This window comes from Sus scrofa, chromosome 5, assembly GCF_000003025.6.
Source record: "Sus scrofa isolate TJ Tabasco breed Duroc chromosome 5, Sscrofa11.1, whole genome shotgun sequence".
NCBI classification, from domain to species: Eukaryota; Metazoa; Chordata; class Mammalia; order Artiodactyla; family Suidae; genus Sus; species Sus scrofa.
Window position 1 is genome coordinate 63,662,599 of NC_010447.5, and position 22,810 is coordinate 63,685,408.

At 45.8% G+C, this 22,810-nt stretch overlaps 1 protein-coding gene across 5 annotated transcripts; it reads right to left on the minus strand.

Annotated features, from left to right (window-relative positions):
* C1S (complement component 1, s subcomponent) lies at nt 7,711–18,868 on the minus strand. 5 transcript variants are annotated; one of them, XM_021091133.1, is made up of 12 exons: nt 18,582–18,868; nt 17,064–17,184; nt 16,618–16,825; nt 15,953–16,130; nt 14,533–14,658; nt 13,891–14,090; nt 13,546–13,699; nt 13,073–13,188; nt 12,584–12,662; nt 11,938–12,066; nt 10,939–11,013; nt 7,711–8,932 (listed from the first exon to the last, which is right to left on the minus strand). In XM_021091133.1, exons 1-12 carry the CDS (start codon nt 18,802–18,804, stop codon nt 8,139–8,141), a joined length of 2,403 nt encoding a protein of 800 aa, XP_020946792.1. In that variant the 5' UTR covers nt 18,805–18,868; the 3' UTR covers nt 7,711–8,138.

The following is a 22,810-nucleotide window of genomic DNA, read 5'->3' on the forward strand; positions in this document are numbered from 1 at the left end:
CAAAGCCAGAAAGGATCTTACCAAAAAAAATTATAGGTCAATATTCCTGGTGAACATAGATGCAAACATCATCAACAAAACAGCAGCAAACTGAATTCAACAGTATCTTAAAATAAACACCAGGGAAATAACTATTAAAAATATATATATTCAAAAAAAATAATCAAACACCATGATCAAGTGAGATTTATTCCAGGATTCAAGGGTGGTTCAATAACCACAAATCAATCCATGTGATACGAAAAGTCCCAACCAGAACAATTAAGCAATAAATAAATAAATAAATAAAAGACATCTGGAGCTCTCCTCTGGCACAGCGGGTTAAGGATCCAACTTGTCTCTGTGGAGGTGTTGATTTGGATCAGGTTAAGGATTGGGCTGTGGCATAGGTCACAGCTATGGCTTGGATTTGATCCTGGCCCCAGAACTTCCATGTGCAATGGGTGTAGCCAAAAAAAAAAGGCATCTGTATTAGAAAGAAAGAAGTAAAATTGTCTCTATTTATAGGTGACATGATATTGTATATTAAAAACTCTAAAGATTCAGAAAGAGAAATTAAGAAAACAATTCCACTTACAATAGCATCAGAAAGAATGAAATATTTAGGAATAATTTTAACCACAGAGGTGAAAAATCTGTATGTTGAAAACTATAAAACATTGATGAAAGAAAAAAAAGACACAAATAAATAAGCTAGCCCATGCTTGTGGATTGAAAGAATTAATATTGTCAAAGAGTCCATTCTACCCAAAGCCATCTGTACATTCAATATAATGTCTGTCAAAATCCAATGGCATTTTTCACAGAAATAGGAAAAAAATCCTAAAATATTTATTAAACTATATAGACCCTGAATAGCCATAGCAATCTTGAGAGAAAGGAACAAAATTAGAGGCATCACACTTCCTGATTTCAAACTATATTACAAACCTATAGTAATCAAAACAGTATGGAATTGATATTAAAAACAGATACACGAATCAATGGGACAGAATAGAGAGCTCAGAAATAAGCCCATGTGTATATGTTCAATTAAGTTTTGACAAAGAGCCAAAATATACAATGGGGAAAAGTTAGTCTCTTTAAGAGATAGTGTTGGGAAAACTGGATAGCCACATGTAAGAATGAAATTGGACCCCTGTCTTACATCATATACAAAAATAAATTTTTAAAAAGAGGAAGTCTTGAAGTTCCCGTCATGGCCCAACAGAAACGAATCCGACTAGGAACCATGAAGTTGCAGGTTCAATCCCTGTCCTTGCTCAGTGGGTTAAGGATCTGGCGTTGCCCTGAGCTGTGGTGTAGGTCACAGATGTGGCTTGGATCCTGCATTGCTGTGGCTGTGGTGTAGGCCAGCAACTGTAGCTCTGATTGGACCCCTAGCCTGGGAACCTCCATATGCAACAAGTGAAGCCCTAAAAAGCAAAAAAAAAAAAAAAAAAAAAAAAAAAAAGAGATAGAGAGAGAGAAAGTCTTTAATCCGAAATATTTGAATACAGTACTGAAAACCATAAAACTAGAGGAAAACATAGTGAGTAAACTCCTTGACTTTGGTCTTGGCAGTGATTTTTTTTTTTACGCAAGGGCAACACAAGCAAAAACAAACAAGTGGGACTACATTAAACTAAAAAGCTTCTGCTCAGCAAAGGAAACCATCAACGAAATGAAAAGACAACCTACAAAAAGGAAGAAGATATCTGCAAACCACCCATCTGACAAGGGGTTAATATCCAAAATAAACGAAGAACTCATGTGACTCAATAGAAAAAAGGAAATAACCCAGTTAAAAAATGGGCAAAGGATCCAAATAGACATTTTCCCAAAGAAGACATACAGTGGCCAAAAAGTATATGGAAAAGTACCCAGTATCACTGATCTTCTAGAGATGCAAATCAAAACCACAATCTCACACCTCACATCTGTCAGGATGGTTATTATCACATCTTTCAGGAGGGCTGTTATCAAAAAGACAAGGATGTGGAGAAAATAGAATCTTTGTATGTTGTTTTTAAGAATGTAAATTGAGGAGTTCCCGTCGTGGCTCAGTGGTTAACGAATCCAACTGGGAACCATGAGGTTGCGGGTTCAATCCCTGGCCTCGCTCAGTGGGTTAAGGATCTGGCATTCCTGTGAGCTGTGGTGTAGGCGTAGGCCGAGTCGCTACAGCTCCGATTAGACCTCTAGCCTGGAAACCTCCATATGCCACAGGTGCGGCCCTAAAAAGACAAAAAAAAAAAAAAAAAAAAAAAAAAAAGAATGGAAATTGATACAGCCACTATTTTTTTCTCGACCAAGCCCTTCAAATGCTGAAATTCCTAGGCCAGGGATCCAGCCCAAGCCACAGCAGTGATAACGCCAGATCCTTTAACTGCTGGGCCCCCAAGGAACTTTAATACAGCCACTATTAAAACAGAAAGGAGATTTTTCAAGAAATTAAAAATAGAACTACCAGAGTTCCTGTCATGACTCAGCAGTAACAAACCCGACTAGCATCCATGAGGATGCAGGTTCGATCCCTGGCCTTGCTCAGTGGGTTAAGGATCTGGCATTCCTGTGAGCTGTGGTGTAGGTCGCAGACGTGGCTCAGCTCTGGTGTTCCTGTGGCTGTGATGTAGACAGACAGATACAGCTCCAATTCGACCCCTAGCCTGGGAAGTTCCATATGCCGCAAGTGTGGCCCTGAGGAGAGAAAGAAAAAAAAAAAGAACTACAATAAGACCCAGGAATCCCAATTCTGGGTTTATATCCAAAAGAAATACAAGGAGGTACTTGTATTGCATGTTCATTGCAGCGTTATTCGCAATAGCCAAGATGTGGAAACAACCAAAGTGTCCCTCAATAGGTGACTGGATCAAGGACATATATAGTGTGAGTGTGTGTGTGTGTATGTGTGTGTGTGCACATGTGTACACACAATGTAATATTGTTCATCCTTAAAAAAAGAAGGAAATCTTGTCATTTGCAACAGCATGGGCGAATCTGGAGGGTGTTATTTTAAGTGAAATGTGTGAGACAGAGAAAGGCAATACTGCATGATATCATGATATCATATATATGTGAAATATTTAAAAATGAAAGTCATACTTTTAGAAACAGAAACGAGAAAGGGGTTGCCAGGAGTTCCCTGGTGGCTCCTCAGGTTAAGGATCTGGCATTATCACTGCCGTGGTTCAGGTCACTGCTGTAACATGGGTTCAATCCCTGGTGGGGAACTTCTGCATACCCAGGATGCAGCCAAAAAAGAAAACCAAAGTGGTTGCCAGAGAATAGGGCATGGGGAAAATTGGGAATGACTGGTACAAACTTTCAATCATAAGATAAGATCTGAGGATCTAGTGACGGCAACACTATATTATATAATTGAAATTTTCCAAGAGAGTACAACTTCTATATTCTCACAAAAAAAAAAAATTATTTTAAGAGTAAATGTGAGGGAGTTCCTGTCCTGGCCCAGCGGTTAATGAATCGGACCAGGAACCATGAGGTTGCAGGTTCAATCCCTGCCCTTGCTCAATGGGTTAAGGATCCAGTGTTCCGTGAGCTGTGGTGTAGGTTGCAGACTCGGCTCGGATCCCACGTTGCTGTGGCTCTGGTGTAGGCCGGTGGCTACAGGTCTGATTCGACCCCTAGCCTGGGAACCTCCATATGCTGCAGGAGCGGCCCTAGAAAAGGCAAAAAGTCAAAAAAAAAAAAAAAAAGAGTAAATATGTAAGGTGATAGATGTATGAGTTAACTTGATGAAGGAATTTCTTTCACAACATATATGCATATATGTATATCAGATCATCACATTTAAGTATCTTACAGTTTTATTTGTCAATTATACCTCAATAAAGCTGAAAAAAGTTCTCACATTTTTCTTTTTTTCTTTTCTTTTTTTTTTTTTTTTTGTCTTTTTGCTATTTCTTGGGCCACTCCCGTGGCATGTGGAGGTTCCCAGGCTAGGGGTCGAATCGGAGCTGTAGCAACACAGGATCCGAGCCGCGTCTGCAACCTACATCACAGCTCACGGCAACACTGGATCGTTAACCCACTGAGCAAGGGCAGGGATCGAATCCGCAACCTCATGGTTCCTAGTCGGATTCGTTAACCACTGCGCCACGACGGGAACTCCTCATATTTTTAATTTTAAAAAAAGAATAGCTATGCAGAAAGTCAACTGTCACATTTTCACAGAAGACACTTCTGGTTCTAGAAATTATAGTAAAAGCAACTTTAGAGTCCCCAGATCCTTCCAGCCCCTTCTGAACTAGTCTAGTTCCAGCAAGGGTCCTTACCGTAAAGTTCTCTCAGCCTCCAGGCGCTGTCTTTTTTCCCCTGGTGTGAGGAGCTGATCCACCATCTGTTTTCTTCTGGAGTTCCTGTCGTGGCTCAGGGGTAACTAAAGCAACTAGTATCCATGAGGACACAGGTTCAATCCCTGGCCTCGCTCCGTGGGTTAAGGATCCGACATTCCCGGGAGCTGTGGTGTAGGTCGCAGATGTGGCTCCAATCCCACATTGCTGTGGCAGTGGTGTAGGTCAGCAGCTGTATCTCTGATTCAACCCCTAGCCTGGGAACCTCCATATGCTTCAGGTGTGTCCCTAAAAACAACAACAACAGCAACAATTTTCTTCTGATCAAAAAAATGGGACAAATAATTCACCTGTTTTCAAAAGTGAAGTCTTTTCCTGAGTTTCCAGGGAACCACGCACATTATTCCCAAGTGACTCGCAAGGCCATATGATTGATGCCTTTTAAGCCACAATGAATGATTTTCTGGCCCTTCGAGGCCTTGGTGATGAGGCCTTCCCAGCTCTGAAGTCTCTGAATATGATTCACTGAGTGCCCCTCCCTGCCACTCACCCAGTACAGCTTGTAAGATGCAAGACAAACACACCCATCCTATTATTCCAAGCAGCAGCAACAGCTTTGGGGTGAATCTTTTCATCAATACCTCAGCCCATAGCAGAGGTAGGACCAAAATACCCTGAAGATTCTCTCTGGCAAGGATGGATTGCCTTTTTCTGTTATTTGTCAGATTCCAGGTTAACTTTTCCTATTACTCCAATTATTAAAAAGAAGGAAAGTTTCTGCATAACAAGCATATTCCTAATCTCAATATTTGTCTGATTCTGTTTTTCTCTAGAGGAATTCCCCTTCTCCTGCCCAAAACACTGTAGTCCAGGACACGCTGTCAACTCCACAGCGCATGTAACAACAGGCAGGTGGAGGCAGGTGGTTGGCAGGTATGCAGTTAAGGAAGAATGTAAATGGCTTTCTGATGCTTGACACAATCCTTCCAGAAGCTTCCTGTTGTAACTCCCTTTAGAGTCTTCAGACCCTCCAGTTAAGAGTTCCAGTTACTTCATCGTGTGTTAATCGCCAGTCTAAGGTCAGCTGTTGAATTTAGCTCTTTGGGGCTGTGGAAGATCAAAGTCCTTTCTTTTATTCTTTATTTTTTTATTTTTACATATTTTTAGGGCTGCACCCATGGCATGGACGTTCCCAGGCTAAGGGTGCAATGGGAACTTCAGCTGCCCACTCACACCACAGCCATAGCAATGCGGGATCGGAGCCATGTCTGCAAACTACACCACAACTTACAGCAACAACGGATCCTTAACCCACTGAGCGAGGCCAGGGATCAATCCTGTGTCCTTATGGATACTAGTTTCTGCTGAGCTACGACAGGAACTCCCCAAGTCCTTTCTTGATGGGCCACAAATACACTCCTTTTGGCTTCTGATAAAAGCTGCTCTCCTAGGAGTTCCTGTCACGGCTCAGCAGAAATGAATCTGACTAGGAACCATGAGGTTTCGGGTTTGATCCCTGGCATTGCTCAATGGGCTAAGGATCCGGCATTGCTGTGAGCTGTGGTGTAGTTTGCAGACGTGGCTCAGATCCCGAGTTGCTATGGCTGTGGTGTAACCCAGTAGCTGTACCTCCGATTAGACCCCTAACCTGGGAAGTTCCACATCCCATGGGTGCGGCCCTGAAAAGCAAAAAACCAAGAAACAAACCAAAAAAACCTGCTTTCCTGAAATCCACATGTCACATCAAACAGACCAGAGTCCACTGAACTCTTAATTTCAGGTCACATCTTTCGTAAGACAACCTGTTAGGGCAATGGCCAACCTACCATAGCTCTCCTGTCCTCAGCTTAAAAAGTACTAGTCTTGGGGGCGTTCCCTTGTGGCTCAACGGTAACAAACCTGACTAGTATCCATGAGGATGCAGGTTTGATCCCTGGCCTTGCTCAGTGGGTTAAGGATCCGGCGTTGCCATGAGCTGTGGTGTAGGTTGCAGACGAGGCTCAGATCTGGTGTTGCTGTTGCTGTTGCTGTGGTGTAGACCAGGGGCTACAGCGCTGATTGGACCCCTAGCCTGGGAACCTCCATATGCCATGGGAGCAGCCTAAGAAATGGCAAAAAGATAAATAAATAAATAAATAAATAAATAAATAAATAAATAAATAAAATTAAAACATCTCCTTGATATACACCACAAGTTAGCACAATATTATAAATTAACTGTACTTCAATTAAAAAAAAAAAAAGCTGGTCTCTACTGCCTGGTCCTTTTTCACCACTAATCATTTCATGGGGATGAGGACTTGTTTCTCTGTTTGCTTGTTTGTTTTTGAGCACCCTTGGGGAAAAGTAGAAAGGAGTCTTTGGATCCCTCCTCACCGGGATAAGCTATAACATCTCCTTGCAGAGTTCGATCCAGAAGACATTGTTGCCTGACTGACAAACGGATCCCAACCACCAGGAGATCAGATGAGACTATGCTGCGTTTCTTGTGTGTGTGTGTGTGTGTGTGTGTGTGTGTGTGTGTGTGTTTATCAAGTCATAATATTGTATGGTACTAGTGCACACCAGAGGAAAATTCATTTTTAAGAGTCATACTGAAATAATTTACATCTTGAAATTTTATGCTTAAAGATGTTAAACAGGAGTTCTCTTGTGGTGACGCAGGTTAAGGATCCAGAATTGTCCCTGCTGTGGCTCAGGTTGCTGTGGCACGTGTTAAACCCCTGGCTGAGGAACTGCCACATGCTGCAGTTGCAGCCAAAAGAAAAGATTTGTCGTTTGGGGGGGGGGGTTGTTTGTTTGTTTGTTTGCTTTTAGGGCTGCACCTTCGGCAGATGGAAGTCCCTAGATTAGGGGTCCAATCAGAGCTACAGCTGCCGGCCACAGCCACAGCCACAGCCACAGCAACACAGGATCCAAGCCGTGTCTGCAACCAACACCACAGCTCACAGCAACACAGGATCCTTATCCCACTGAACGATGCCAGGGATCGAACCCACAACCTCATGGTTCCTAGTTGGATTCATTTCCACTGTGCCACAACAGGAACTCAGAAAAAAAAAGATCTTAAACCGTCAATTCAACTGTTGTATGTGGACTTCTGAGTGAGGTTCAGGTATGTTTGATGAGTTTCAAAAGCAGAATATGGTACCTTATGTTGACATTATGCTAATCCACGACATTTGATAAATGTCATTTGGAAGAGAGAAGAGAAGCTGAATTCTTCTCTTTTTATGGCAATTAAATATTAGCTGCTAGGGGCCTGAACTTCCAGGACACAACAGCCCATCACACTCCCTTTCTATGGTGCTGAGGTCCTGATGTGGAACAAGACAAGTCAGCCAAAAAATAAAAAAAATTTTTTTTTAAAAAACAAGAAAAAATTAAAAATAAAGATGAGTCACCCACCCAGAACTGGGTTATAAACGTGCTTTATTACAGTAGAGAGTAGACATCAAGAATGATGAAGTAAACGGAACTGCAGCCAGGTAAACGGGAAACAAAAAATCAAGGGTATGCCCAGCAATGAATTTCAGAGTCAGAACTGGAATGCTAGAAAATCATCAGGAAATGAGACCCCCATGGAACAAGATAATATCCCCTCCCGCATGGATCCACAGAATGGCTTCAGGGGAGAAGACCCCTGGATTCCGACAGCACTCAGTGACCAACACAATGTCATGATCAAACCCTACTCCCAACCAGGTCTCCCAACAATCAAGTTCTAGTTAAATCAGACGCCCATGTCCTTTCTCAGTCACAGAGAAATTATGGGAATGTTGTTTGGAATGGAAAGCAACAGATGGGTCGAAGCCCTTGGAGAGGCAGGGGGCACCTCCCTGGTTAGTCCACACTGGGGGCACTATTTTGCTGCATCGTCTCCCTTATCCAGTCAATGTAGTTCTTCACGCGTGTGTAGATCCCATAGGTCCCACACTGGGGGCCCCAGGACACCAGGCCAGCTACATAGAATTTGGGGGTCTCTTCATTAGGGACCTGCATAGCAAAGGCCCCACCACTGTCACCGTTACAGCTATCGACACCCCTGCCTCCAGCACAGATCATGTTATCAGTGAAAACAAAAGAACTTGTACCTATTCTGGGATTTGTCCCCTTGATCTCCTGGCATTTGTCTGAGGGAGCGACTGGCAACTTGGCCCCTCTGAGCTTAACAACATGATCTTTCGTATTTGTTCGGCCCCAGCCTGAGATCAGTCCCAGGTCTCCCACCGAGGGGTCGTAGTCTGAGGAGGTGCCTGGCAGGCAGATAGGGGACACAGTGGGTCCCATTTTCACCGGGTCTTTCAGCCGCACCAGGGCAATGTCATTGTCAAAATTCTTCCGTTCTGAGGCATCCTGCTCCTCCCAGCCCGGATGAATAAACACACGCTCAGCAGTGAGCATCTGGCCATTTGCCAGATGTGAGGTGACCACCGAGGAGGACCCCACATACATGACGGGCTCACGGTTTCCCTCCACAACGTGGGCGGCTGTGAGCACCCACTGCTCATCAATGAGAGCGCCACCGGCCCGTGGATTCTGGAAGAAGACTTGCCAGGGGAAGCTTTCAATCTTCGTAATAATTCCTCCAAATATCCTCTGCATTCCTTTAAAGGGCTCGCTGGGGATGCCACAGACTAGGAAGGAACGAGTACGAGGTCAGGAGTGGGCAGGGTAGATTGCTGGCCTCCTGCAAATGGTCCAACTGCTCAGATATCTGCTAGGCTCAGCGCTCTCTAGCACAACATAGCCACCCTTGTACCTGGCCAACCATCTCAGTGCCTGACTCATCTTGAACTTACCTAAGGACCGAACATCCCACTTGCAGGCTTGTGGGAAAGACTGGTTAAACTGAGGCTGTGTGTGAGTGACCGAACCCAGACGAGCCTCACATTGCGGACAGCTTAGCGCACAGCCCTGTAGAGGCACACCTCACCCCAGGCTTGGCACATGGGCCCAGGGGCCAACTGGGGGCCAGTGCTGGGAAACTCTATCCTCCTACAAGTGGTAGGGAGACAAGCCTCCCACCTTCCTCTGGTACCCAGATCACTTGTCACTTTCTTTACTCAAGTCCTCATTGCAGCAGAGTCCTTCCTCGTAAGTAACCCATGGAAGTAGGGCAAAGAGAGGGTTCTCTTCTTTCCATCTCTCATCTCATTCCTCATTGACTGGATCCAGGTTTGATCACTTGTCATTACCCAATATAAGTAAAACTGAATTTTATTTTATTTTATTTTATTTTATTTTATTTTATTTTATTTTATTTGTCTTTTTAGGGCTGCACTGGTGGCATATGGAGGTTCCCAGGCTAGAGGTCCAATTGGACCTGTAGCTGCTGGCCTACACCATAGCCACAGCAATGCCAAGTCTGAGCTGCGTCTGCGACCTACACCACAGCTCACAGCAATGCCAGATCCTTAACCCACTGAGCGAAGCCAGGGATCGAACCTGCATCATCATGGATGCTAGTCAGATTCGTGTCCACTGAGCCACGACAGGAACTCCTAAAACTGAATTTTAGTTCAGATAAAGTTGTCTTACCTAGGTCTCTCACTAGTCAGCCTGGACTCTGAGCAAACAGACCTGGGTTCAAAGCCTACCTGCCCCTTCCTAATTCTGTGAACTTGCCCTCAATTCACCCAACTCTAAGCTGAAACCAACACCACCTACCCCAGAGGGTTGTTGCAAAGACTTGATTGAATGAGATACTAAATGCAACTAATTGGCTCAGTCCCTAGTTCTCAGGAACACTAGAGGATCCTTATTATCATTCTGGCTTTGCCTGAGTGCCTTCTGCTTAACTGTGATTCTGATGTAATGCCTGGCTTCATTTATTCCTCTGTATTCATTGCTGTATAGACTTTAAATATAATAATTGGGCTATTTGACTAGTCAGGGTGGATTTCTCGCTCTCAGTTTTCAGGCCCTATTTTCAGCAATTCTAGACTCCCTCATGACACCTCCATTACCAAATTTAACTGGCCCAGACTCTGACACCAAGTGTCACTGGTTTATTTTTCTCTTTCCATTATCAGTCTGACTCGGTGCACTTGATAAATTTCCCAAGGCCCTGGCAGACCCAAGTCCCAGTATTGTCTGTGCCTCACTGAGCTAGACTCTGGGAGACCCAGATTGTCAAGTCCTTTCCCCAGAAGATTACAGCTACTTTTACTTATTTATGTTTTTAGTGGCACTCATGGCAGGCAAAAGTTCCCGGGCCAGGGATTGGACCTGTACCACAGCAATGACACGAGCCACTGCAGTGACAACACCAGATCCTTAACCACTAGACTGCCAGAAAAATCCTACAGCTTTTTTTTTTTTTTTTGGTCTTTTTAGGGTCACACAGGTGGAATATGAAGGTTCCCAGGCTAGGGATCAAATCAGAGCTGTAGCCACTGGTCTATGCCACAGCCACAGCAATGCAGGATCCGAGCTGAGTCTGCGACTTATACCACAGCTCATGACAATGCTGGATCCTTAACTGAGCAAAGTCAGGGATCAAAGCTGCATCATCATGGATGCTAGTCAGATTTGTTTCCACTGAGCCATGACAGGAACTCCCTACAGCTACTTTTAGAGGGTGGGCCCCATGCAGCTGCACCTGTGGCTATGGTCTCTGCCCAAGCCTGAGCCCGAGTACCTGGAACACATTTTGGCAGCTCTGCACCCAGCAGCTCATTCACCCAGCTCCCGTTGCCAGCACAGCGATACTCCTCTGGAAGAGCACAAGGGACAAGGGACACAATCACCACCACATCTTCTTGCTTCCATTCCCCCCTTCCATTCAGAGCCTTAGCACCTCTGGGATTTGAGGGAGCGTTCAGATCAGACCAACTAGAAAAATCCTTGAGAACATCCTGCAAACAAGCTCTCTGGCAACCTTCCCTGCCAAAGGAGAGAAGGAACAGTCTCCTAAGCAGAAGGAAGAGGGTGATGGGAGAGGCTGGGAAAGTGCTTCAAGTGGGAAAGTAAATTAACTTAAAAGCAATGAGGCCGTACTGTGAACCATCCAGCCCTTCATCTAGTACCACCAAGACCACTCCATCAAGAAAGTCAGTCGTCATGGAAGAGTGACTGGAAGCTGGACACATTACTCCTGCAGGTTCCACATTAAAAAGGTGGTCAAAAGCTGGATAACCACATAGAAAGGGATAGTGTAGGGGGAGTTCCTGCCTCCGTGCTGAAGCTGACCTCTGAAGATGATCCTTTAGAACTTAGCCTTCTGAACGAAGACTCTATCTTTTTTTGTGTGTGTGTGTGCTATTTCTTGGGCTGCTAGGTTCCCAGGCTAGGGGTCGAATCGGAGCTGCAGCTGCCAGCCTATGCCAGAGCCACAGCAACACGGGATCCGAGTCGCGTCTGCAACCTACTCCACAGCTCACGGCAACGCCGGATTGTTAACCCACTGAGCAAGGGCAGGGACCGAACCCGCAACCTCGTGGTTCCTAGTCAGATTCGTTAACCACTGCACCACGACGGGAACACCCAGAAAACTCTATCTTTAGATTAAGCCTAGAGAATGAAGTCCAGCCCATCACCCTCATTATCTCCAAACTCTCTCCAACTCAGAAAGACGGTGTCATTCACCTTCCAACACTCTGACTCTTTGTCTCTCTTTTCCTGAGTCAAAGAAACCTACCACTTCCATCCGTTTCCATGTAGTAATATGGCTGCTCACAAGAGTAGCGAGTGACAGAACCAAATAGAGTGTGTTCTGGATCTTCGACTTTCCCATGAGGAATGGGTTCAGGAGAGCCACAGTCCACAGCTACAAGAGGAAGGCAGAGAGTGATGGTCAGGATAGCCACGTCCTCCCCAGAAGAGTCCCTGGGCCAGCTGCATCCTCCCAGCCGTGTTCCTCATCCCTTCCCCACCTGTCACATCCGTAAATACACCTGGGGTGAATCTCCCTGCACCAGCCTCTCCGTGGCCATGCTCTACAACTGGGATCCTTCAACTCCCAGCCCGCTGCCAATTCAGATAGCCCCCTACAAATTACAAGGATGAACCTGGCTCTTAATGGTCAGTGGGGCTTCTGCAGGAATGGGCCACTATGGTTCTGTGAACTCCACCAATCTCACAGCCCCTTTCTTTCGAAGAAGCCTACTTGTCTATCTGGCCAGGCATTGGATCAAGGCTGAGACTCCATGGCTGGCTTCCCTTCAAAAACCCAATCCACTCTCTCCCAAGGCTAAGGGCAAACCATGCATTTGAACCTTAATGGACTAAGCTTTCAATTCCCTCTGAGAGGGACAAAAAAAGTTCTATTTTAAAGAGATACGTACGTTGACACCTCAGTTTGGAATTACTCCACTTTCCATTGCTTTGGCAAGTAGAATAGAAAGACGTTGAGCCAACAGTTCCCTGGAAAATAATAGACATCTCCGTAATTTTATGAGGAGAGATATGGGAGACCAAAATCAAAAATGGAATCGATCTCTGGCCTTGGATCAATGAGGAGTCCTCACCACAAGAAGCTTGGGGACATCTTAGCAGAATGACCCAAAGCACCAGGAGTTGGGACTAAAGGACATATTTGTCCCAGCTTATCAGCACTCCCCTTCCCCAGGGAGACAGAAGGCAAAAGGGAATGTCAAGCTGTCCAAAGAGCGCCATGATTCATAAAAAAGGACAAAAGTTCCTGCCTGATTGGTTCTCTTTATGAAAAAGGAGTCATACCTTGCTCGTACAAGAACACTCAGTAAACAATTAGATAATTGTAGTATGCTCATCCTGACCTAGGGACCAGAGAGATGCATCTAACAGTCCTTTACCTGTACAACTTCAAAGCCATCCAGACAGGTTATCTTCACCACATCTTTGAACACGTATTTTGCTTTCTCGGGCTCCCAGAAAGAATTGGCCGTGACTTCCTTAGGACAAGGGATTGCTTGGAAAGGATAAGCAAAACATTTTTACCAAAGAGTTGGAGGATCTCTATTGTCTTTACATCATTCTCACACTTCCTACAATGGTTCCATTGTTTGGTCATCCTCAATCCTGACACCGAACATTCCCAAAGGGAGGCACCTAAAATAATATGGCATGGCCAACTACCCACCCCCAAGCTGTCTACACCTGCAAAACCAGTTGAAGGATTCCTAGCAACCGCCGACAGGTTAAAATCTTGCTGAGGAAATGGAGTACTCTCAGGAGACCTATCCAGACAAGAGTCCACCTGTTTCGATTGGACATGGTGCAAGGACTTTAGTACCACCAAGCAAAGAGCAACTTGTAGGTTACTCACGATCACCATGGTAACGGAATTTCCAGCCCTTTTTTTGTTCTGTTTCGTCAGTTTGGAAGATGATATTAAGAGCATTACTCTTGGTTTCAATTGTTAGTGGCCCAGGGAATCCATTACCACAGTAGGGACCAAATTGTTGGTTTCCTGCAACAAACTAAAGAGAAACAAAATGAGGAAACCAGAAGAGAGAAAGAACTAAAAGGAAAAGGTCAAATGGAAGGGATAAAAGTAAAATAGCATAATAAGAAGGTAGGGGAAGAAGGGGCAGAAAGCTAGATAATATGTCTTCAAGGAAAAAAATCTCTCTGTGTAGGCTGGGAGAAAAGTCCATCACCCTTCACGCACAATTAAGCTGTCAGGGCAGTGGCCCCCTGAATCGGCTGGTTCCACATCAAAATCTTCTCTCCGCATAGTCACCACCACTTGGAACCCCTCCTCCAACAGGATCTGATAGTCACACCTGGAGTTCTCTGGATATGGATTGGGATAGTTGGGACTTGCCACCTCACCAATCAGTGTGGTGAATACATCCCCACTGCAATTGACTAAGGAAGAAAAAGAGAAAAGAAGAATCAAATACAGAGTCGAGCAAAGGAGTTCCTGCCTTTTCTATGATTCTTCTCCTAAATTGACAATCCTGACTGAAGCCCACATGCCACAAGTACACACCCCATACCTATCAGTAGAGATCCCCACTAGCTATTGAGTTTCTATTACATTGCTTATGATGGAGCCTGTCATGGTTATGAAGAGCCCTAGGCTGATTCTTCACAGACGTCTTTTTCTCTTCTCCAAGTAATTAACCTGACCCTATAGGCTTGTCTTCCTCCACTCTTATCGCTCCTCCTCAGTTTATGGATAACTAAAACTAGATGCCAAGTCAACACTGAGGCTAATCAAAATTGGAAGGGTAAACAAACCCCTGACTGAAGCCTCAAGCCATTTCAAATCCCAGGGAATATGCGCCCCATCTGAAGCCAAGCTCACCTCCACAATTCTTCTTATCTTCGTGGAGGAAGTATTCTGGGGGGCAGGAGCAGAAGTAGCCACCAATGTAGTTGTTGCAGAAGTGGCTACAAGGGGAGTCTGCAAAATCCGTGCACTCATTCACATCTACAAAGAGGAGAGAAAGATTGAGGTCAAGGACAAAGACCTGGCAGGAAGAATGAGGTTAAACCCCAAACTGCAAGGGTAAAGAAAGTAGGAAAGGTCTGTTGCTTAAAGCCATTCAGTGAATCACCTTTCAGGATGGTTTGTTTGTTTGATTGTTTGTTTGCTTGTTTGTTTTTGGCCTCGCCCCCAACTTGCTGAAGTTCTGGGGCCAGGGATCAAACCCACACCACCACAGTGACCCGAGCCACGGCAGTGACCACACCAGATCCTTAACCCACTGGGCCACCAGGGAACTCCAGAATGGTATTATTCTATATCACTCTCCTGAAATATGATTCCAGAGTTGCACTCTACCACTGCACAGCTCTAGGGGAGCTCTCCATGCCAGACACCCTTGACCTTTCTCACTAACAGAGCATTTAGCCCCAGAGGCTACACTCTGCAGGTTTAACAGGCTATGCCTTCTTCACAGAGGAACAATGAGTATATGTATTACTTTACATGATGTTGGCACTTCTGTCAAATCTAAACAATACTTTGGCTCTGAGATGTCCTGACTCCATTTTACCCTGGAGACTAGGTGTAGACACGCAGAGAATCTGAATGTTTGTTTGCCATACATTAAATGGGTTTGAATACTCTACATTCCTTCTATGAGTCTCTGCAAGTTATTTAACTTTCTTAGTCCTGACTTGCCTTATCTTTAAGCGGAGATAACACCCACTATAAGAGTTGAGGTGAAGGCGTTTCCATCATGGTGCAGTGGAAAGCAATCCAACTAGGAACCATGAGGTTTCGGGTTGGATCCCTGGTCTCGCTCAGTGGGTTAAGGACCTGGCATTGCCGTGAGCTGTGGTGTAGGTCGCAGAGGTGGCTCGGATCCTGCGTTGCTGTGGCTGTGCACAGGCCAGCCGCCGTAGCTCCTATTCAACCCCTAGCCTGGGAACCACCATCTGCCACAGGTGTGGCATTAAAAAGACCAAAAAAAGAAAGACAAAAGAAAAGAGTTGAGGTGAAGATTAAATTAATATAGGTAAAATTCCTAACACAGTGCCCAGTTCACAGTGGTTCTCAGTAAGTTCCTGTTTATTATCTATTTGTGCTGCTATCATCGTATCACCACCAAGATACGATTATGTGTTTGTATTTCACAAATGTGATTCATGGAGGGATCCAAGCCAACCCTTCATAAGAGTTATAAACAGAATCCTCACTCCTTGCATTGCTCAATGTTTGTCCTGTTTTCAATCTTGTAGCTGGATCAGTGAGGTACACGGAGAAGGAAGAGCCTTACCTACGGCAACGTAGTAGGCGGCAAACCCAGTGAAACGCTCCTCATTGGAGAAATCCGACGTAAAAATCACCTGGAGTTTGTTATACGGGACTTGGAACTCTTCCACCACTGCGGACTTGGGGTTCTTGCTGGTCTTCTGTCCACAGAGTTTCCCTTCTTCACGTCCTCCTGACTTTATCTAAGAGAAGAGTCAAAAAGAGGCTGGGAATGGATATTTTGGTAGGAAGGTCAGAGCAAAGGGGGAAAGATGAGACCATTTCCCACAGGAGGACTTTGTGACTCCAGCTCACTGCATACCAGGGGCACTCCTGCTGGCAACCTCTCCTTCCAGCCCCCAACCCCAGCCCCATCCTTTATGTGCTTATTAGAACATACCTGCACTGGAGTTCCCATCGTGGCTCAGTGGTTAATGAATCTGACTGGGAACCATGAGGTTGCAGGTTCAATCCCTGGCCTTGCTCAGTGGGTTAAGGATCCGGCCTTGCCGTGAGCTATGGTGTAGGTCGCAGACGCAGCTCGGATCCTGTGTTGCTGTGGCTCTGGCGTAGGCCAGTGGCTACAGCTCCAATTCGATCCCTAGCCTGGGAACCTCCATATGCTGCAGGAATGGCCCTAGAAATGGCAAAAAGACAAAAAAAAAAAAAAAAAAAAAAAAAAGAACATACCTGCACTGAGTCATATGCACAGTTCTCTGACAGCTCTATGTCCAGGTGGGTGAAGTAAAGGTGGATCCCGTACCCTTCAGGAACTTCTATATCCCAAGATTTCTCTACCTCATTGGGGTAAGCCTGAGGATAGTTGGGGGACAGGATCTCCCCATACATAGTCGGCTCGGCATCAACCCACGCCAAAAGGGAAAGTAGGACAATGCACCTGAAAAAAAAAAAAAAAAGACACATGGAGAGGTGGGTGATGCAGGTGCCAACGGACGAGTGCAGGGAGAAGGGAGGGGAAAGGAGAAGGGCACCAGCCCATAGAGGAGACGCTTGGGTGGGAATGAAGCCAAAAGGCCCCATTAAAGCAAAACCCAGGCTTCAGATCTGAACCATTTTCTTGAGAAGATGAAGGGAACTGAGTCTGTGTACATCCCTGTGGATTCCTGATCACTTACCACATCCCTGGCAATTTGTCCATCCCTGGTGAACAGCTCTTTTGGTCCTGGCTCTTGGCACCTCTGGACTTTGGAGCCAAAGAGGTGCCAGGCTGTGTATTTGTCCAACAAACACAGATACCTGCTGAAGCAGTGAAGGATCAGTGTCCCCTTGGCAAAAATAACACAGAGAGTAAACAGAAGGATATCACTAATCATTGCCCCTGACACCCATCCTCTCACATGCTCCCTGTTTCTAAATTTTGTTTGGTTTGGTTTAGTTTTTTTTGTGGTTTTTTTTTTTTTTTTTTAATGGCCTCACCCAAGGCATATGGAAGGTCCCAGGCCAGAGATGGAATCCAAGCTGCAGCCAAGACCTACACCACACCTGAAGCCACGCTGGATCCTTTAACCTACTGCACCGGGCCAGGATTGAAACCGCATCTCCACATCCACCTGAGCCACTGCAGTCAGATTCTTAACCCACTGCACCACAGCGGGAACTCCTTCCTGGTTCTAAATTGAAACTAAATCTTATCCCTCTCCTGTGGTTTCTCGGGACCTTCTCCCAAGTTTTCTCCAAAATGAGAAGTACTCTCTCTCGAGTTTTCCTCTTCCTCTGTTTTCCTTCCTCACCCCCAACTGTCCCCTCCAGCCCCAACCCTATCAGCCTCTCTCTTGCTCTCAGAGAACCATATCCCCATTTCTACTCAGGTGTTCAGGAGTCTTTCCCCCTCATGACCATCCTCCTAGGACGGGTCTCCCCTCTCCTTAACACTGGGCTCCCCCCTTGGAGTTCCCGTCATGGCTCAGTGGCAATGAACCTGACTGGTATCCATAAAGATGAGAATTCTATCCCTGGCCTTGCTCAGTGGGTTAAGGATCTGGCATTGCTGTGGCTGCAGTGTAGGCCGGTGGCTGCAGCTCTGATTCCAGCTGGACCCCTAGCCTGGAACCTTCCATATGCCATGAGTGCAGCCCTTAAAAAAAGCAAAGCAAAGCAAAAAAAAAAAAAAACACCCCCCCACCCCTTATCACTTCGAACTAGCTCTCTTGACTATGTTTATTAGTGCATGGATTTCTGTGGATGCCCCAAATGACCACTGATGGAGGAATGAGCTTCTTTTCCCAGGGAAAAACCTGGGGAGAAGTGGTCTTGAGACAAGCTTGGGTGGGGAAGAAGAAAAGGTACATCTGAATGACAGGAAACATAAAAAGAGAGGAAAAGTATTCCCTCAATTTCCCAGGTCATTTTTCCAAGTTTTGGTTTTTTTTTAACTTTACTAAAAAGACAAGGCATTTCCCCCACAGTTCCAAAAAGTCCTGCCAAATATGTTTCTAACCCTGAAAACAGTGATAGGTGGTGAGGTGACACTGGGGTGGAGAGAGTCAACCTGAGAAATAAGGGGTCTATATTCTGCCTTCTTTTTGTTCTGCTCTTTCCAGCCCTCCCTCTTTGCCCCAAACCTTCTTATATAAAGTTTTCTGCCTTCCTTTTTCCTCCATCAAAGCTCTGCTCTTCGATTTCAAGGTTTTTACCTTCAGAAGCTGATGGGAGCAAGCGGGTCAGTCCCCTCTCTCTTGCCAGTGGGCATGCCCGGCGACCCTGCCGGCCCCCAGGAAGAGCAGCACAGGGCCCAGGCACCCCCTCTGCAGGAACCTCCGCCGGCCTCCCTGGGCTGATTCTGTCCCTGTGATTCTCTACTCCAGTGTGCATGTCTGAAATTCCCTGATCCAAACAAGGAGGGGGCTGGGAGACCATGACTTAGGGAAAGGGGAGCTCAGCCTTGATCTTGGAGCTCCCTCTGCTTTTGAAACAAGAACTGCATATTCTCTCAAGCCTGAGATTCCTCTATCCCAGGCTGCTGGGGTTGAGAGGAGGAATCTGGGAATTTCACCGATTGCCTAACACTCTTTTTTAGCCAAAGGGTGTGCTGCAGAGTTTTTGGGGAAGTCAGGTGATTTGTAGGAAAAGGAAGGGATTAATACTGTGGGGAAAAGCGAAACCCAGAAAAGTCCAGCCCTCCAACTGCATAGGAATCACAAACGAAAGGAGAGCCGTTATCAGAGATGCAGGTCAGAGTTCCCGTCGTGGCTCAGCGGGTTAAGAACCCAACCAGTATCCATGACGATGCAGGTTCGATCCCTGGCCTCGCTCAGTGGGTTAAAGATCTGGCATTGCTATGAGCTGTGGTGTAGGCAGGCAGCAGCAGCTCTGATTCAACCCCTAGCCCAGGAACTTCCATATGCTGCAGGTGCAGCCCTAAAAAGCAAACGAAAGAAGGAAGGAAGGAAGGAAGGAAGGAAGGAAGGAAGGGGATAGAGAGAGAAAGAAAGAAAGAAATGCAAATCATCTCTGCCTTTAAAGCAAACGGAATGATTCGATAATGAATTATACCTAGACCCAAGCTGATATGGGATGATGCTTTTTTACTCTTGCTAAAATCCCTGCCACATCTCCCAACATCTAAATTATATCCACTAATCAACCCACAGTTCACATACAATCCAGGGTTCTTTATCCATAACCCATGGGTCCAGATATGCTTCAAAATTCAGAATTTATGGATTTTTTTTGGCCATGGCATGCAGCAGCTTGATGTGGGATCTCAGTTCCCAGACCAGGGATCGAGCCCAGGCTGCAGCAGTGAGAGCACCGAGTCCTAACCACAAGGCTATCCAGGGAACAACCAGTATTTTGTGGATTTTTAAAAGACAGTACAGTATACGGAGCTAATATTAAGTAGTACCTCCTCCTAAGGGGCTGGGACAGCTCTCCATCATCAAACAGTAATATTTCTGCAGCTAAACATGTTAATCTTGGAGTTCCCATTGTGGCGCAGTGGTTAACATATCTGACTAGGAACCATGAGTGCGGGTTCGATCCCTGGCCTTGCTCAGTGGGTTAAGGATCCGGCATTGCTGTGGTGTAGGCCAGTGGCTACAGCTCTAATTCAGCCCCTAGCTTGGGAACCTCCATATACTACGGGTGTGGCCCTAAAAAGACAAAAAATAAATAAATTTTTTTTAAAAAGGAGTTCCCACTGTGGTGTAATGGGATCAGTGGTGTCTCTGTCTCTCCAGGATGCAGCTTCAATCTCTGGCCCAGCACAGAGGGTTAAAGGATCAGGCATTGCCACTGCTGTGGCATACATCACGATGTGGCGGAAATTTGATCCCTGGCCCAGGAACTCCATATGGTGGGGAGAAAAAAAAAAAAAAATTAATGTTTAAAAAAACCAAATGGTGGCTAACCTAATCCCAAAATCGCCAGAATTCCCTTCTAGACCCAGGCAATGTTAGGCCAGGGGAGACCTTCCCAAAGAGAGAACATATGTTCCCCATAGACACCTCACCCCCAAGGGGAAAAGGGGCCAAGCTGAGGGAGGCAGGCCCAGCTACCCCTCCCCTCTTTACCAGGCAGGTAAGCCACTCTGCCTTCCAGGGCCAAGTGAGAGGTGGCAGAAACTTTTCCCCCTTAGCATGCCCAGGGTGTTTTTCTTTAACCTGCTAATCTTGGCAATTAGCATATAATCAACCAAGCATGTGGCTGCCTGCCTAGGAGATGAGACCAGGATTCTAACCAGGGCATTCCCTTCACCCAGAGCCAGCCACAGCTGGGTCTTCCAACTCTGCCAGCCCCAGAAGCCCCCAGAATTGTTCTGAATGATACACTGTATCATTAACTGTATTCTACACCCAAGGCTGGAAATTCACTTCCTGTTCCTTTCCCATTCTAAATTTTTTTTTTTTTTTTTTTTTTTTTTTTGGTCTTTTTGACTTTTTCTAGGGCTGCTTCCCGTGGCATATGGAGATTCCCAGGCTAGGGGTCGAATTGGAGCTGTAGCTACCGGCCTACGCCAGAGCCACAGCAACGCTGGATCCGAGCCTGAGTCTGCAACCTACACCACAGCTCACGGCAACGCCAGATCCTTAACCCACTGAGCAAGGCCAGGGACCGAACCCGAAACCTCATGGTTCCTAGTCGGATTCATTAACCACTGCGCCACAACTCGAACTCCTCCCATCCTAAATTTTATCCAGCCAGGTCATTTAAGATAGGTGTCAGACCTCTGCAATGAGATTAAGCGATGGTGCTAAGAAATTCCAATAATAAAATACCAACAATAAATATGTGTTTCAGGAGTTCCAGTACGGCGCAGAGGGTTAAAAACCCAACCAGTATCCATGAGGATGCAGGTTCAATCCCTGCCCCTGCTCAGTGGGTTAAGGATCCAGCGTGGCCATGAGTAGTGGTGTAGGTCACAGACGTGGCTCAGATCCTGCGTTGCTGTGGCTGTGGCATAGGCTGGCAGCTGTAACTCCGATTTGACCCCTAGAACTTCCATATGCCGTGGGTGCAGCCCTAAAAAGCAAAATAAGATAAAATAAAATAAAATAAAATAAAATAAAATAAAATAAAAGCCCAAAGTTCTTCAGTTAAAGTCACATAACTATCAGTCCCAATTTGTATTTAGTTCAGTCTCAGCTAAAGGGTTTCCAAGGCCTGGACAGAAGCACTGTCACTTCAGTGGCAGCAAACCTGGGCTAGAACAGGTTACTTCCTGCCAGGGTCAGACATTGTTCCAGTTCTGAGATAAGCCTTCCCTGAGATTGATTTTGAAAAGTCCAAAGAGTTCAAGAGACATAAAAATATCACAGTATCAGAGCCCCACAACCACTAAATTTAGAAAACAAGCTAGTCCCAGACCCCAAAGCAGCCATCCCAGACAAAATTAAAATTATATTTCTAGGGAGTTCCCATTGTAGCCCAGGGGAAGCAAATCCAGCTGGTATCCATGAGGATGCAGGTTCAACTGCTGGCCTTGCTCAGTGGGTCAGCAACCTGGCATTGCCGTGAGCTGTGGTGTAGGTAGCAGACGAGGCTCAGATATTGTGTGGCTGTGGCTGTGGTGCAGGCCGGCAACTGTAGCTTCAATTCCACCCCTAGCCTGGGAACATCCATATGCCGCAGGTGCCGCTGTAAAAAAAAAAAAAAAAAAAAAAATTATATTTCCGGAATTCTGGTCATGGCTCAGTGGTTAATGAATCCGACTAGGAAACATGAGGTGGCGGGTTCGATCCCTGGCCTTGCTCAGTGGGTAAAGGATCCAGTGTTGCTGTGATGTAGGTTGCAGACGCGGCTTGAATCCCACATTGCTGTGGCTCTGGCGTAGGCCGGCAGCTGCAGCTCCAATTCGACCCCTAGCCTAGGAACCTCCATATGCCGAGGGAGCGGCCCGAGAAATGGCAAAAAGACAAAAAAAAAAAAAAAAAAAGACTCGAAATAGAAGCAATGCTTCCAAAATTCCAATTCATGTATCATTCAGTAAAACCAAGAATGATACTTTACTGATGCACTTTTTTTTTTCTTTTTTCTTTTTCTTTTTTTTCTAGGGCCAAAGTTGTGGCATATGGAGGTTCCCAGGCTAGGGGTCAAATCAGAGCTGCAGCCACAGGCCTATACCACAGCCACAGTAATGCCAGATCCAAGCCATAACTTCGACCTACACCACAGCTCACAGGCAATGCTGGATCCTTTAACCCCCCGAACGAGTCTAGGGTTTGAACCAAACCTCATAGATACAAATCAGGTTCTTTTTTTTTTTTTTTTTTTTTTTGTCTTTTTGTCTTTTTGTTGTTGTTGTTGTTGTTGTTGCTATCTCTTGGGCCACTTCCGAGGCATATGGAGGTTCCCAGGCTAGGGGTTGAATCGGAGCTGTAGCCACCGGCCTACGCCAGAGCCACAGCAACGCGGGATCCGAGCC

What these genes read in the sequence shown, in the direction of transcription:
- C1S (XM_021091133.1), bottom strand. Translation starts at nt 18,804, where the DNA reads ATGGTCTCCCAGCCCCCTCCTTGTTTGGATCAGGGAATTTCAGACATG. An exon ending in CATGGAAACGGATGGAAGTG is followed by an intron (nt 11,014 to 11,937) that starts GTAGGTTTCTTT and finishes GTGCTCTTCCAG; the next exon opens with AGGAGTATCGCTGTGCTGGC. An exon ending in GCTGCCAAAATGTGTTCCAG is followed by an intron (nt 8,933 to 10,938) that starts GTACTCGGGCTC and finishes GTTCCTTCCTAG; the next exon opens with TCTGTGGCATCCCCAGCGAG.